The sequence below is a fragment of the Pempheris klunzingeri genome, chromosome 11, assembly GCF_042242105.1.
Source record: "Pempheris klunzingeri isolate RE-2024b chromosome 11, fPemKlu1.hap1, whole genome shotgun sequence".
NCBI classification, from domain to species: Eukaryota; Metazoa; Chordata; class Actinopteri; order Acropomatiformes; family Pempheridae; genus Pempheris; species Pempheris klunzingeri.
Genome location: NC_092022.1, coordinates 24,676,019 through 24,689,450, shown reverse-complemented (window position 1 = coordinate 24,689,450; position 13,432 = coordinate 24,676,019). Strand labels below are relative to the sequence as shown.

At 42.1% G+C, this 13,432-nt stretch overlaps 3 protein-coding genes across 3 annotated transcripts; 1 reads left to right on the top strand and 2 right to left on the bottom strand.

The window, feature by feature from the left end:
- The first annotated feature begins 755 nt into the window (after window positions 1-755).
- Window positions 756-5,410, top strand: tmed4 (transmembrane p24 trafficking protein 4). The gene is made up of 5 exons (XM_070840036.1): window positions 756-921; window positions 3,065-3,165; window positions 3,243-3,368; window positions 4,364-4,510; window positions 4,634-5,410. Exons 1-5 carry the CDS (start codon window positions 783-785, stop codon window positions 4,781-4,783), a joined length of 663 nt encoding a protein of 220 aa, XP_070696137.1. The 5' UTR covers window positions 756-782; the 3' UTR covers window positions 4,784-5,410.
- Window positions 5,411-6,589: 1,179 nt separating this feature from the next.
- On the bottom strand, window positions 6,590-9,975 carry plpbp (pyridoxal phosphate binding protein). The gene is made up of 8 exons (XM_070840033.1): window positions 9,849-9,975; window positions 9,153-9,260; window positions 9,037-9,072; window positions 8,878-8,953; window positions 8,654-8,794; window positions 8,433-8,575; window positions 7,957-8,055; window positions 6,590-7,778 (listed from the first exon to the last, which is right to left on the bottom strand). Exons 1-8 carry the CDS (start codon window positions 9,936-9,938, stop codon window positions 7,587-7,589), a joined length of 885 nt encoding a protein of 294 aa, XP_070696134.1. The 5' UTR covers window positions 9,939-9,975; the 3' UTR covers window positions 6,590-7,586.
- Window positions 9,976-11,520: 1,545 nt separating this feature from the next.
- On the bottom strand, window positions 11,521-13,374 carry snrpg (small nuclear ribonucleoprotein polypeptide G). The gene is made up of 4 exons (XM_070840030.1): window positions 13,266-13,374; window positions 13,045-13,067; window positions 12,683-12,807; window positions 11,521-11,796 (listed from the first exon to the last, which is right to left on the bottom strand). Exons 1-4 carry the CDS (start codon window positions 13,295-13,297, stop codon window positions 11,746-11,748), a joined length of 231 nt encoding a protein of 76 aa, XP_070696131.1. The 5' UTR covers window positions 13,298-13,374; the 3' UTR covers window positions 11,521-11,745.
- Window positions 13,375-13,432: the final 58 nt, after the last annotated feature.

The following is a 13,432-nucleotide window of genomic DNA, read 5'->3' as shown; positions in this document are numbered from 1 at the left end:
TCAAAACTATTGAATGAACACATGTGGAATTATGTACTTAACAAAAAAGTGTGAAATAACTGAAAACATGTCTTTTATTCTAGTTTCTTCAAAGTAGCCACCCTTTGCTCTGATTACTGCTTTGCACACTCTTGGCTTTCTCTTGATGAGCTTTCTTTCACTGTACATTTTTTCTGAATGGAGCTGGGTGTGTGTATATGTGAAATAAAGGCCATCTTGAATCTTGAATACATGTACATGTTGTTGTATATATTGTATTATTATTATTATTATTATTATTATTATTATTATCATCATTATTATTATAATTTATATAATACATCTCATTCTGAGTGTACATGTTGTTATATATTATTGTTGGTAGTAGTAGTAGTATTATTAGTATTATATAATACATCTCCTTACTCTGAGTGTACATGTTGTTATATATTATTGTTGGTAGTAGTAGTAGTGGTAGTAGTATTATTAGTATTATATAGTACAGCGCCTTACTATGATTGTGCATGTTGTTATATATTTTTATTAGTAGTGGTATTATTGTTATTATTATTATTATTATTATAAGACTCTGGACTCACCTGGTAAATAAACGTGCTTGTGTCTTGGGTCTGTGTGGAGGGGTATCCAGCCTGCAGTGAGTGCCGCCTTAGAGACTAAACTCAGGGCAGAGCTGCGCATGCGCTCCAGGAAACCCCCTTCCTTCTTCCGCAGTGGGAGGTGACGTCAACTGGCTGCAGCCGCGGAGCGTCTTTTGCTGATGTGCGCAAAGTGGAAGAAGCTACATGATGCTCTCTGTCCCGGCCGCTGCAGTTGTTTTAACATTAGCTTGGATTTATCCAAGCCACGCACTCTATTTCCACATAGGAGAGACGGAGAAGAAATGTTTCATTGAGGAAATTCCAGACGAGACCATGGTTATCGGTAAGCTAAGGTGCTGTGTGGTCGTTAGCTTGGTGCAGCTAACTAGCAGTGCAGGCGAACAGCTGGCTGCTGCCTGGAAGATGACAGTAGGACAGACACAATGACCCGGCAGGCTGGAGAAACGCCTGCTTCGTGGTATTTAGACACGTTATGAGCATAATGTGGTAAACTCTCCTGTCTACTGCGGAGTTTTGGAGCTGCTGGTTAGCATCTCTGCACTGACACTGACATGCACCTGAGCTGCACCTCCAGCCACATGAGTGACTGCATGTTACAAGACTCTAGTTTAAGAGAGATTTAACAGTCAGTGGTGGAAATGTCTTGATAAATCTGTTTATGTTTGTATGTGAATCCAAAGTACATCCTCAGAATAGTTAAACGTAGATGCTGTGCTTATATATTTATATGGTATTTCTTCATTTATGTTGTAAGTAAGGTCATTGCTTACCTGTAATAAAGGGCATAAACAGAAAATAATGAGAGGACACAGAGAAGTGGTGCTGATGGTGCTGATGGTGCTGTGTGACCACAAGTCTTCTGGTCCTGATCCCCTTCACAGTCCAGCCACACAGATTCTGGTTATTTTGTCCAATAGCAATGGATAATTAATGGAAAATTTAAAATAATTACAGAACATAATTAAACATTTGTTAAACAATATTCCTAAATTATTAATTTTCTTAATATTTTGATGTTAAACATTTATGAAACACTGCAGCTCTATTTAGTGCTTCAGCATTTTTCAGCTCATTCTTTTGGTTCACGCTCAGCTCTCTCATTGGCTGCAGCAGACAAGGTTGGCTCGTTTTCTGGTTTTGCTGGTCTGGTCTGATGCCAGAGCTCAACCCTGGTTCATTATATGCAAAACAAGCATTTGTCATTAGGGGATGTTGTGGCAAATTAAAAAAGTAGCCGACATCAGCAACCTGTATACTGATCTTCAGGGGTCCTGGCCATCAGTTTTGTTCTCGTTATTCTTCTTTTTCCCATTATTTTTCTTCACTAAGAGTGTCTGTGCAGCCCAAACTGTAAGACCTACAAACAACAAAAGTTCCTCAAGGCGGCACTGTAACAAATATCTCAACCTGCTTGGATTAGACTCAAAAGTTTTTCATCATTTTAATCAAGCCTCCCGTATCTCTGCTCCAATGGTCTTGGGCTCTAAAAATGTCAAAATGTGGTGACTTTTTCATCAATTTCTCAAAATCCTATTGAAACTACAGAGCCTGAGTCATCTACGGATCATCTGACGACTTTGCTGATCTTAAGTTTTAAAAGAAATTCTAACATGTGAAACCATTCTGACTACATAAGCCAGTCAATAATTATCAACAGAAAAGAATGCGTTGAGATATCAACCTGAGGTTCAAGACACATGTTTAGGAGTTTTCCCTGTCTCGTCATTGGCTGATTGGGTTCGTGTGAGTGTCGGTTTGGTAATGACGTAATGACCTCCCATCAGTGTATGAATGGTGTGTGCATGGGCGAATGTGAATGTAGTGTTAAAGCTCTTTGAGTGGTCCAAAAGACTAGAAAGGTGTTACACAAGTACAGTCCGTTTACCAGCTGCTCTGTGTGTTACTGGGCTGATATTAGGCTTGATATCAAACCTGTTGAGACAGTTTGACATTGTCTGCAGAAGTTAGAGTCTAGCTGGTGAACATAATGGGGCATTTAGCAGGAAAAGAGTCTGATGCTTTTCTCAGGAGTAGGTGGAGACCAAAAGCAGAGCTTAAAGGAGAGTGAATATTTGGAGGGAATGCAGTGCATTTGTTTGCAACAAACAGCTGCAGCACTGTGGCCCCTGAAGACTTGAGTCTGAGATCCCTAATCTCAAATGTGTTTGCATGTCATGTTACACTGATAGGTCATGGAAGTTCAACTTTTTATGGGGGCCTTGCATTGCAAAATGACACGAGATACATTCTATTGTTCTTCAGCTATTGATCTTCTGCCTATTTCTTTTTAAGTGCATTGGTTTTATTTTCTCTAGGTACATTATATTGACAACTGTGTTGATATTTCTACTAATGAATGATGACCAATGTTTCTGGTGTAGCAGTCTCGCAAAAGTAAATGTCCTTTGAATGACCACTGGGTGAAATTGTGGCATATGTCTAATGATACTTTGCCCGTGTGTCAGGAAAGTACAGGACTCAGCTGTGGGACAAGCAGACGGGTTCCTTCCTACCGTCCACCCCCGGCCTCGGGATGCATGTCGAGATCAAGGATCCAGATACAAAGGTAGGGACAGATCTTATGAAACACACTCACACCCATGTGAGTAGAATCTAAAGATGTGTCTCTTGCAACTCTCCCAGATTATCCTTTCTCGACAATACGGGTCAGACGGACGGTTCACCTTCACCTCCCACACTCCAGGAGAGCATCAGATCTGTTTACACTCCAACTCCACTAAGATGGCTCTGTTTGCAGGAGGAAAACTGGTACGAACCCAACAGTTATTTTCCAGAATGGTTCACACAAATGCTACTTGGTGATGACATTACTGACATGATCAATGTATACAAATCCATTGTGCAAGTGTATTTGTGCAGACTGCGGGCTCCTTCATTACCTGTAAAACCAGACTTACTTCAGGAAATCTGGCAAATTTTCAGGAAATTTCAGGAAACAGTTTTCTTTAAAGTTCCTCTGTAACGTTTTCTCTCCACTGGTGCATTGTGAACATGAGTCAGCACGTATCAGTTCTGTCTAATTTTGACCCAAAATAAAATAAAGCCCATAAACAGTCTAGATCTGAAGCTGTAGCTTCATAGCAAGTAGCATTTTTACTATTTGCTCTCTTAAATGGACCTGCACCATAATTCTGGCTGATTAGACCTCTGCTCAGGCTGAAGTAGGCAGAGCTCTGCCGGGAATTACATGAGGTCAGTCGACTTAATGCACCAGTAAGGATGATGAGGGTGTAATCTATTGGATACTTAGTGTTTACTATCATATTGCATCTCATACTTATTGCACATCTAGCTTCAACTCTTATTACTGATCCTGATTTTTATTTTCATATTTGTTCCTAGACAAACTTATATGTAAAGCGAAAACATGAGGCCATCAGCTGTTACAGTCACTCAGATACAGTTCAGCTCTGCTTCTAAAGCCAGTTAAAGCTTCTTTTCCCTGAAGCCATTAAGCTTTTAATTAGATAAATATCAATTTTACCTCTTACCTTTATCTCCAAAACACAGAAAATGACACAGATCATCCTAAAACATGTTCCTCTGTGGTAGTGAACATCACACAGTTTTCTCTGTTTGCTTTATTAGGAATCACTTGCTTAGTGAATCTGTTTTATCAAAGTAATTCAGCTTTTTCAGAGCACGCTCTGCTTCTCTGAGCCCTTTTTTTTATGAAATGTCAGACAACCATCATTCCATTTAATCCCCTCAGAACACAAGCGTTCGTATTTCTGTTTTGGCAGAGAGTACATCTGGATATTCAGGTCGGAGAGCACACCAACAACTACCCTGAAATTGCAGCTAAGGACAAACTCACCGAACTGCAACTGCGAGTCCGGCAGCTACTGGACCAAGTGGAACAGATCCAGAAGGAGCAAAACTACCAGAGGGTCAGTAAAAAAACACAAGCACATCAAGTCATGTTTGGTTTACTCCACTGGTCATCAGGTACAGTTGCTGTCTAAGCCATTCCACCACTCTGAGGACCTCGTTGTGTGTCTTGTCTTCTGCAGTATCGCGAGGAGCGTTTCCGCATGACCAGTGAGAGCACCAACCAGCGTGTCCTCTGGTGGTCCATCGCACAGACGCTCATCCTCATCATCACTGGCATTTGGCAGATGAAACACCTCAAAAGTTTCTTTGAGGCCAAGAAGCTGGTGTAATGTCTGTCTGAGCAGCAGCAGCACCATCGGGACACAACGTGAAGACGAGCAGACAGACTTGACTGAGCGGAATGGAGAGGTGCCCACCCACACAGCCCAGACAAGTGGTCTTAATATCAGCCATAAATGGTACAAGCAAATTCACTGGGGCAGGTCTAAATCCTGGGCAGTGCGCTTTCCTTGTAGATGTTTTAGGCTATCGTTATTTTTCCCTTAGCAACAACACAGTAGCACAACATTCCAGACGCCTCTCTTGTTGTGTTGTTCTTCTTATTTCCTACCTTCCCGTGCAAGAAGAGGCAGAGGCAACGTTAGTGAAATCATTCGTGAGCGAGCGCCCGCCGCAATAGATGTGTGAGAATGAGAACGTTAAAGCTGTTACAAGTAATGACGGAGCTGTTTACTGGTAGAGGGTTTTATGTAGGCCATTTTTATCATTGTTAGTGTTGCACGTCATTTTATTTCCTAAGTCCTAACAACAGGCTGTCAGCCGTGGTCATCGAGCGGCCACACTTTATACTGGACTCTGGATAACCCTTTACTTTAACACCGTATTTAGCATTCATAAGCAGTATGCAAGCCCTTAATGAGTGGTTAAAAACACACTATTCTAATTGTAAGCAGCGTGGAGGACATTGTAAGGTGTTTATTAATACTGTATGATTATTCTCAACCATAACTTCTCCTATGAAACATCTGTGATGAATGACCGATTACTCCCACTCCTATTCTACTAATGTAATATAGGAATGTAGACATGGACGCGACGTGTTATAGAGGTGGATTCAAACTGTTAAGAACTGTGCTCCCATCTTTCGGTCACACGTTGAGCCTCAACGTCCCCTTACTAGTTTTCTTGAAGAGCTGTCAGCCTTGTCGTGTGGCCTTTATCAGCTAAAGGAGTGGGACGTAATGTAGGTGTGATGGAAGGTGAAGAGGTAAAAATAAATCATTTATAAAAAGAACATTAACATGATGAATAAGTCTAATTCTAAATACGTCCTGTTTCAGTCTTCATCTGTTTCTACACCCGTTACAGATGTGTCACAAGAGAAGTTAGAGCTGCACATTAATAAACACTTAAATCAAACCCTTATGTCTACTTACAGCCATGTTTAAGTGTCTCTATATTGCTTCTGAATAGAGGGTCAAACTAAAATGGTACCTTCCCTCTACCAACTGTACATACAATAGTTTCTAGCATGAGTCCAGACTCGTGTACATTTTCAGAGCCAGGTGTGTAGATACAGTTTGTGATACCAGTCTGTTAATAAAACGATTCTACTGTACGTTGTAAATAACAGGCGTAGCTTACTGACTGTCCTGTTTGTTTTCTAATGCCTTTTACACTGATGTACAAATTGTTCCATTGTGTTGTGCCAGGTTTTTTTTTAGTTTCTCCAGTGTCCTAGAACTTATTTATTGAGCAGTCACAGCTTGTGTGTTTCTGCAGAGTTTATCCATATTTACTCTACTTCACCGTCATTTTGGTGAGCCGTTTTGGGTCCATTTCTGAATGCATTTTAATCCTTTGGCAAATTTCTGTTTGTTTCTTAATGAGGAAGAACTTTACATCACTACAGCAAAGTTTAGATTTGAGTCCAATTCTACAGATGCAACATATTCAGGCGTTTGATTCCTTTTTCAAGTTGTTAAATTATCAGGAAAAACATTCACATTTTTGCTAATGTCCAGATGTCACCTCCACGTGCTTATTAAAACAAACTTTGGCCAAACTTCTGTCTGTCTCTGATGTTATTTGCGCCATTTTGCCCCCACTAGAATAAATACACAGCAAATGGCAGATATTTTCAACAAGAAAATTTATTGCTTGGCTTCGGCTTCCCTCAAAGCCAGATTCCAAACCAAACAACGCTGAAACGCCCCGTTAACACGACGACCACACGACTAACCACAAGTTCAATGAGCAATCTTTTTTTCTTTTTTTGTACCAGTGACAATGAAAGCACTTTTCATGGAGACACACAAACACACTGACCTCAGGACATCTTTGAAGAAACCACCGCGACGCCGCGACAGCTGCAGTGTGAAAATCAAAAATCACTTTGCATAGATTCATTGCGCTCATTTCTGACAGTGCACCACACCATAGCACAGACACGAGACTGTTACACGACAAAACACTGTTTCGGCTTTACTCTTGGGTTTGTTAATATCAAGAATAGAGATTTGACACATTTGGCAAACAATAGCAAATGCACAATACTATGTGTCATTATAAAGGGATAAATGATTTATTAAATCAAGTCTTTATTTCATCTGTACAACAAAAACGGTACATTGTAGTGTGTTCCTGATCTGTGGGACACTGTACACAGCCGAGCACATTTCAGCACTGTCACATGTTGGGTCGGAAAGGTAGAAAATATCACAGCAGCACAACAAATCCAAACAAATCCTCACCTTCTCTTTACTCGTGTGAAGTCATCTTCCATATGTCACCATATGTTTTCAGTAGCTGTACATTAGTCTTGTTAGGAGAGATATCCATGAGAAGGAAGTCAGAGCACTATAGGTTAGTAACGCACTACTTTTAAAAAAGGTAGAACTAGTTCTGTATCGAATGCCACTTTTTAATGCTTAAAAGAGCAACAAGGGCACACAAAAGTGAAGAGGAGTAACCAAATACACTTTAAAATTATGCAATCATTTTGCAATCCTAGCTCCACATGGCTCTGTGGAAATTATCTGCTTCACTGCTCTGTTCTGTTTGCATGTGAATAGTGTTTTTTTTACTTTTTGTGTTTTGTTAAAGGTATTTTCGGAGGAGGAGAACCTCTTCTTAGTGTCCAGACACGGTGAGGTGCTGCATCTTCTTGGCGGCCTCTTCTGACACCATTTTGGTTGTTTTCTCCGGGCTGGGAGCCGGGCTGGGAGCCGGACTGGGGTTCGGAGTGTTGGCTGCACTGTTGGGATACTCCCTGTTGCCGAATATGATACTGCCCACTCGCACGTTGGTGGAGCCCACCTCGATCTACAACAACAACAACACACGGGAGCACAGAAGAACCCCTCAGTGTGACGTGTGACCGCTATGTGGAATAATAAGTGATATAAATAAATCTAAAATAAAGTTTCTGATACAAAAAATGTAATAACACAAATGTTACTTGCTTCCATTCGTGTGCTGAGACTGACTGAGTGATACTCACCGCATGCTCAAAATCTGTGGACATGCCCATGCTGAGCTCCACCTCCTCCACAGGCAGCTTCAGGCTGTCGCACACCTCCTGCCTCCGGCTCAGCAGCATCTACAGGAGGACACTTTGCTGAGACTACAGCCCCACCAGCACTGGATTTACTGAGCGGGATACTGAGATCGATATTCGGAGCTTCATCTGGATCCCTTAGATTAGTGGTGTTAAAGAAGTGTGACACTGCAGTAGAAAAACAGCTCTCTGGAGGACAAACTATGAAATGGGGAGTTTCTAAATGACCTCCAACATCACTAGTTGAGCTGGTGTGCGGTGGGAGTTTTAGGTGACTGCAGATATACAGCAGACATCTTTTTTAGTTCATACTGGGAATATTTAGGTGTTGAAAGACTCAGTTTAGTTTCTGAACTACCATGTGAGGTAGGAGAGGCCTGCCCATCAGGAGCAGCTCTGGGTTCACGAGTCCTTTGTACCTGAAAGTCCGGGTTGGGGCCCAGGGTGAGGTCGTAGCCGTAGCGCCCGATGGTCATGAGTCCTGAGAAGTGCAGGGCGGTGCACTGGGTCACAATGTGTTTCACCGTGTTCACCGTCTCCTCCGGTGGCAGGCCGTGTTTACCTACAGCAAAAATGTGGCACACTGTTTGTGATCAACTGACATGCGGCGTGTGGAAAAGGTGACGAAGTGGACACTGACTCTGCTCTCCGCTGGTGTTGATCTGCACCATGATCTTTAGCCTCTGTGTGCTGCCTCCCCTCATGCGCTGCCACGAGCTGTTGACCTTGTCGGCCAGTTTGGCCGAGTCCACCGTCTCCACGAGGAACAGGTTCGGCACGCCTGGGAACGGAGAGACGAGACTCAGCGAGAGGTTTTTTTTCTTTTTAACACCGGCTTGAGCACGAGGCTCGACGGTCACTCACCCAAAAGCTTGTTGACATTATTCTTCTGTAGATGGCCGATGAAGTGCCACTTGATTTCTGGACATGAGGCTAAAATCTGGATGAGGGAAGAAGAACACTGCTGACAGCCTGGATGTGGAGAGAAATAAAGTCTGTCTTATATGTGATATGTAAACTTACCAGAGGATCTGAAGCTTTATCCACAAGTTCATTAACCTGACGTGTGGAGATAAAGGACGAGGTCAGTATCTACATCATTTCCCACGTGATGAATACCAGCGGTGTATTATACTCACATAGTTTTCTCCAAAGTTACGCTGCCCTTGTCTGTAGGCCTCCACCACCATGTCTGGGGGTTTTGTCTTGCTGACAGCTACGAGGCGGGGCGGCACAGCGGGTAGAGTCTGAGGAAGGACAGAACAGGCTCATCAGTGGATGTGTGAGTGGAGGAGCTGGGGGTGTGATGCAGCGTGTTAGCTGAGGTGTCTTGGCTCCAGCAGAGCTGTGACTCAGCCCTGTCAGGAAACTTACTGTTACATAGAAGGCAGTCAGCTCCAATGAGGACTTAGATTATAGATGCTGTACTTCCTACATGCTTTGACCTACATATCAACATTGATGTTATGTACATGGGAGGGGAAGGGGAAGGGGAAGGGGGGGGGGACTTCATGCAGATGACATCTTCACTGGTGGACATCTCTCCCAGATCTGTGCTGTGAGGAGAGGCTGCCCAGAGGAGGCTGCAAACATGCCAACAGCAGCGGAGCCGTGATGGGAGGCAGAAACGTGCAGACAGCATGAGATAACAACTAACAGACCGTGCATGGTGTTATGAAAGTGCTGCCACCAGCCCGCCTGTCTCCCATCCAAAGGTTGAGATGTTTGGCAGCCTTACATAACGAGTCGTGCTGCCGCAGCACGACTTTTTCGCACCCCGTTAGCGGAGCTCCGGCGGCGGTGCCCCCGCCGGGAGCGTCCCGGGCTGCAGTTACCTTGGGCCGCCGTGCCGCCGCCTGGTTCACGCGCTCCACCACCGACTGTAACGCCTTCCCAACCTCCTCCGACATTGCTACTTTCCACATACCGTCAGACGGCTACGACATAACACGTCAGGAAACGTGTCCGCAATGACGACAGCAGGCTTTCAAAATAAGAGTCCGGCAGAGGAAGTGCGTGGTTTCTGCAGCGCCCCCTAGCGGCAGAGCTTCAGTCTTCGTTGTGTCAACATTAGATTAGATTAGATTAGATTAGCCTTTATTTATCCCACGGTGGGGAAATCCTTTTTAAAAAAAAGGGACAGACTATTTAATTGTATTTTATTGTGTCTAAATTTCTGTTCAATTTTGTATTTTATTTTTTAAAAATATATTTTTTTAATATATTTATATGTCAAGCAATAGCAGTTTATTTAGCAATAGTAGTTTATATTTATATGTTTTTATATTTTATTATATCCTCTTCTTTTTTTACTCTTTGGCATTCAGTGTGGATGGTAAAGTAAGATTTTCATTGTACAGGGAAACCTGTTTCTGCACTGTACACCTGACAATAAACACTTTGAATCTTGAATCTTTGAATCTTTAATATTTTATATTGTTGTGACGACCTCTGTATCGCACTCTGGCACAACAATTTCCTCCGGGATAAATAAAGTCGGTCTTATTCTTATTCACATTTAGCAGCAGTTCACACATACACATACTGGTAAAAGTATAAATATATAAAAAAAAAAAAGATATAAAAAAAGGAAAAATATATATATACATATACAGTATATACAAAAACAGTGTAGTTGTATGGTGAATATGAGAAAAAGAGGCTATTGCACGTGAATAGGTTATAACAATATAAAAGATATAGATGAAATATTGCACTTTTTATTATTTTGTTGGTCTACTGGGAGCAGGCGTGAACACAAAGAAACAGATAGAAGGTCAATTAAGTCAGAAATAAGGGTGTGTGAGTGGCAACACGTTCACTTACAGACATGTTAATATATATTTATTTTCTACTTTATTTCCTTTTATCTTGCCCCTGCCTCTGTTGCTGCTGTAACATGTAAAGTTCCCCCTATGAGGGATCAATAAAGTAAAAGTTTAAAGTCTAAGTCTAAGAAATTATTGACATGGATCGCTCTATTTCTGTTCGGTTCTTTGAACATGTGGAATTTGGCCAGAAGTAAAATTAGACTGAAGAGAACCACATTTCTGTCTGTCAATCTGCGATTGTAGCAACCAGTGGTGGTGAGACATGAGGACATCCATGTTTATCACACATTCAGATACAAACGGTCTTAAATACTTTCAGTCCCTCTCACGCTTCGTTAAAAACAGGCTGACTAGTGATTTTTTAAGTTTAAATCAATCATTATCTAAACAGTTAGGTGTAAAAATAAGGGTGTATATTCAGAAACATTTCATATCCAAAAAACACATAAATGATCACACAGAAAACGCTGATCCACTGTCAGCTGCTGTTCTGAACCCTGGCCTTACAGTAGACAGATTTCAGAGCAGGGCAGCACGATAAGAATTTACCTACATGAGTTCATAATTGCCATAAAACGTGTAGCCGGTGATTTTAATCTGGGATTTAGTGGATTTAGTAACCTGAGCTATGGTGCTGATACACTGAACATCAGAAACTGAACACACAAACACAAAATACAAAGAAAAGAAAAAAGATTTATTCACAAGTTAATTATTTCACAATTCAGAACATGTCCAAAGGAAACATCCCTGCTGGTGGACATACAAAGACGTGTTACAGTTCAAAGACACACAGTTGCTTTGCCTCTTTCAAAAACACAACTAAAAAGATAAACCGAATGTAAAAAAACAAAAAAATTGTGGATCATTCTGTTCCCTGTCTGCAGCTGCCTCCCTCCCATCATACTCTCTCCAAGGCCTCCAACATGATGATGCTGTTTCCTCTGATGACCTAAGACAAACACAGAGTGAACACACTGCGATTAAGAGACTTCCAAAAGGTTAAATTACATTTAATAGTCAGACTAGAGCTCTCTGATTATATTAACTCCTGAATAGTGTATTATGCTGCCAAAATTTGGGTGACCTACATTCAAAATTTAATATTTTTGCTGAACAAATCCCATGAAAAGGCTAAAGCCAACACCTAATTGATCCTACTAACAGGTAATGGTGCTGCGATCAGGATTTTGAGGCCAATAAGTGAATAAACAAATGTGAAAATGGATTCAAGTAGGAGTTCAGCTCTGGCCGCTGCTCTGCTACTAGATCAGGAGAGAAAAGGGCCATTAGAAGTGCAGATTGTGGGTTCATAACTTCCTGAAAAAAGGAATAATAAAGTGAATACCACCGTCTCTTCCACAAGTTGTGTCTGGATGACGAGCGGCACGCTTAGTGGCTAACTTCAGAAACAGGCTGTGATTCAAGATGTTTATTTGTCATGTGCACAGTAAGAACACGATGGTGACACTGAGCAATGAAATTCTTTGTACTTTGTTCGTTTCCCTCCACATAGACACAAGAATATAAAAAAAGAGGGCAATGTACAGAAGAATAATTTAAAAGATAAAAAGTAGTGTGCAAAAAAGTATACAGGTATTTATGGTTGCAGAGTGTATTACGCCTGTTGTAGGAAATAAGCCTTTTATGGTCGATGTAAACCACAAAAGTGCTGGGATACGTTGTTTTTTGTTTTTTTCCCACACTGATCGCTACCAGAAATGGGGGGGGGGGGTCATGTGGGGAAATGGTGGGTGATTTTGGACACGGTGCTGTTGTTTTTATGGGATTTGCTGACAATGACAAAAGCAGAGAGTGATGCGAGCCAAAGTACTGACCACCATGCCGATGTTGTTCTGTTGTCCTCCTGGGCCCATCTCCAGAGAATCATCCACCACCAGGTTCATGAAGGGGTCAAACCCCCGCAGGATGCCCTGCACGTGTCTGCCTCCATTCAGCTTCACTGCAGGACAAAAGAAAGACGGACACATGTTCGGCTTCATTTAATTTTGTGTGAATCAGTTTGAGCGTCCATCTTTATGTGGTAAAGAGCTACAGCACGTGAACTAATGTGTGAATCCATCTCTATTGTCCTCAGATAGCTCCAGCTCATGACACTACACAGCAGGAATCCCTGAAACCAGAGTGAAGCCTCTTTGGTGTGTGTGTGTGTTGAACATCATCTCTCTGATATACTCACATGAAAGCTTCTTGTCCATGAACCTGAAAGAAGGAAAACAACATTAGCTTGAGATGCAGAAGCCTCCATGATGCAGGCCGGCTAACGTTAGCTCGTCCCCTTCACACACACACACACACACACACACACACAATGAGACAGAGTTATTGAGCGGAAACGACCTCATTTAGAGTTCCGCTCGCGCCCACAGGCCGGACTTCAGCTTTACTTTGGTTACTTACTTCTTCAGCTCGGGTGGATGTGCTTTGCTCATTTTGTCCTGGTTTTCTAAACGCCACCGAAGTCGCTCGTATGATTTTCGTTTCACAAAACGGCGGAAGGAAAACGTGCGCCGCGGGACCGGAAGTCATGGGGCGAACATCCATCAGCTCTATGTGTGTGTGTGAAC

Excerpts from the sequence above, each read along its gene's own strand:
- tmed4 (XM_070840036.1), top strand. The coding sequence starts at position 783 with ATGATGCTCTCTGTCCCGGCCGCTGCAGTTGTTTTAACATTAGCTTGG. Across the intron at positions 922-3,064 it reads AGACGAGACCATGGTTATCG|GAAAGTACAGGACTCAGCTG; the intron begins GTAAGCTAAGGT and ends CCCGTGTGTCAG. Across the intron at positions 3,369-4,363 it reads TGTTTGCAGGAGGAAAACTG|AGAGTACATCTGGATATTCA; the intron begins GTACGAACCCAA and ends CTGTTTTGGCAG.
- plpbp (XM_070840033.1), bottom strand. The coding sequence starts at position 9,938 with ATGTGGAAAGTAGCAATGTCGGAGGAGGTTGGGAAGGCGTTACAGTCG. Across the intron at positions 9,261-9,848 it reads CGGCGGCACGGCGGCCCAAG|ACTCTACCCGCTGTGCCGCC; the intron begins GTAACTGCAGCC and ends GTCCTTCCTCAG. Across the intron at positions 8,576-8,653 it reads CAACACCAGCGGAGAGCAGA|GTAAACACGGCCTGCCACCG; the intron begins GTCAGTGTCCAC and ends TTTTTGCTGTAG.
- snrpg (XM_070840030.1), bottom strand. The coding sequence starts at position 13,297 with ATGAGCAAAGCACATCCACCCGAGCTGAAGAA. Across the intron at positions 13,068-13,265 it reads CATCCACCCGAGCTGAAGAA|GTTCATGGACAAGAAGCTTT; the intron begins GTAAGTAACCAA and ends TCCTTCTTTCAG. Across the intron at positions 12,808-13,044 it reads CATGGACAAGAAGCTTTCAT|TGAAGCTGAATGGAGGCAGA; the intron begins GTGAGTATATCA and ends TTTGTCCTGCAG.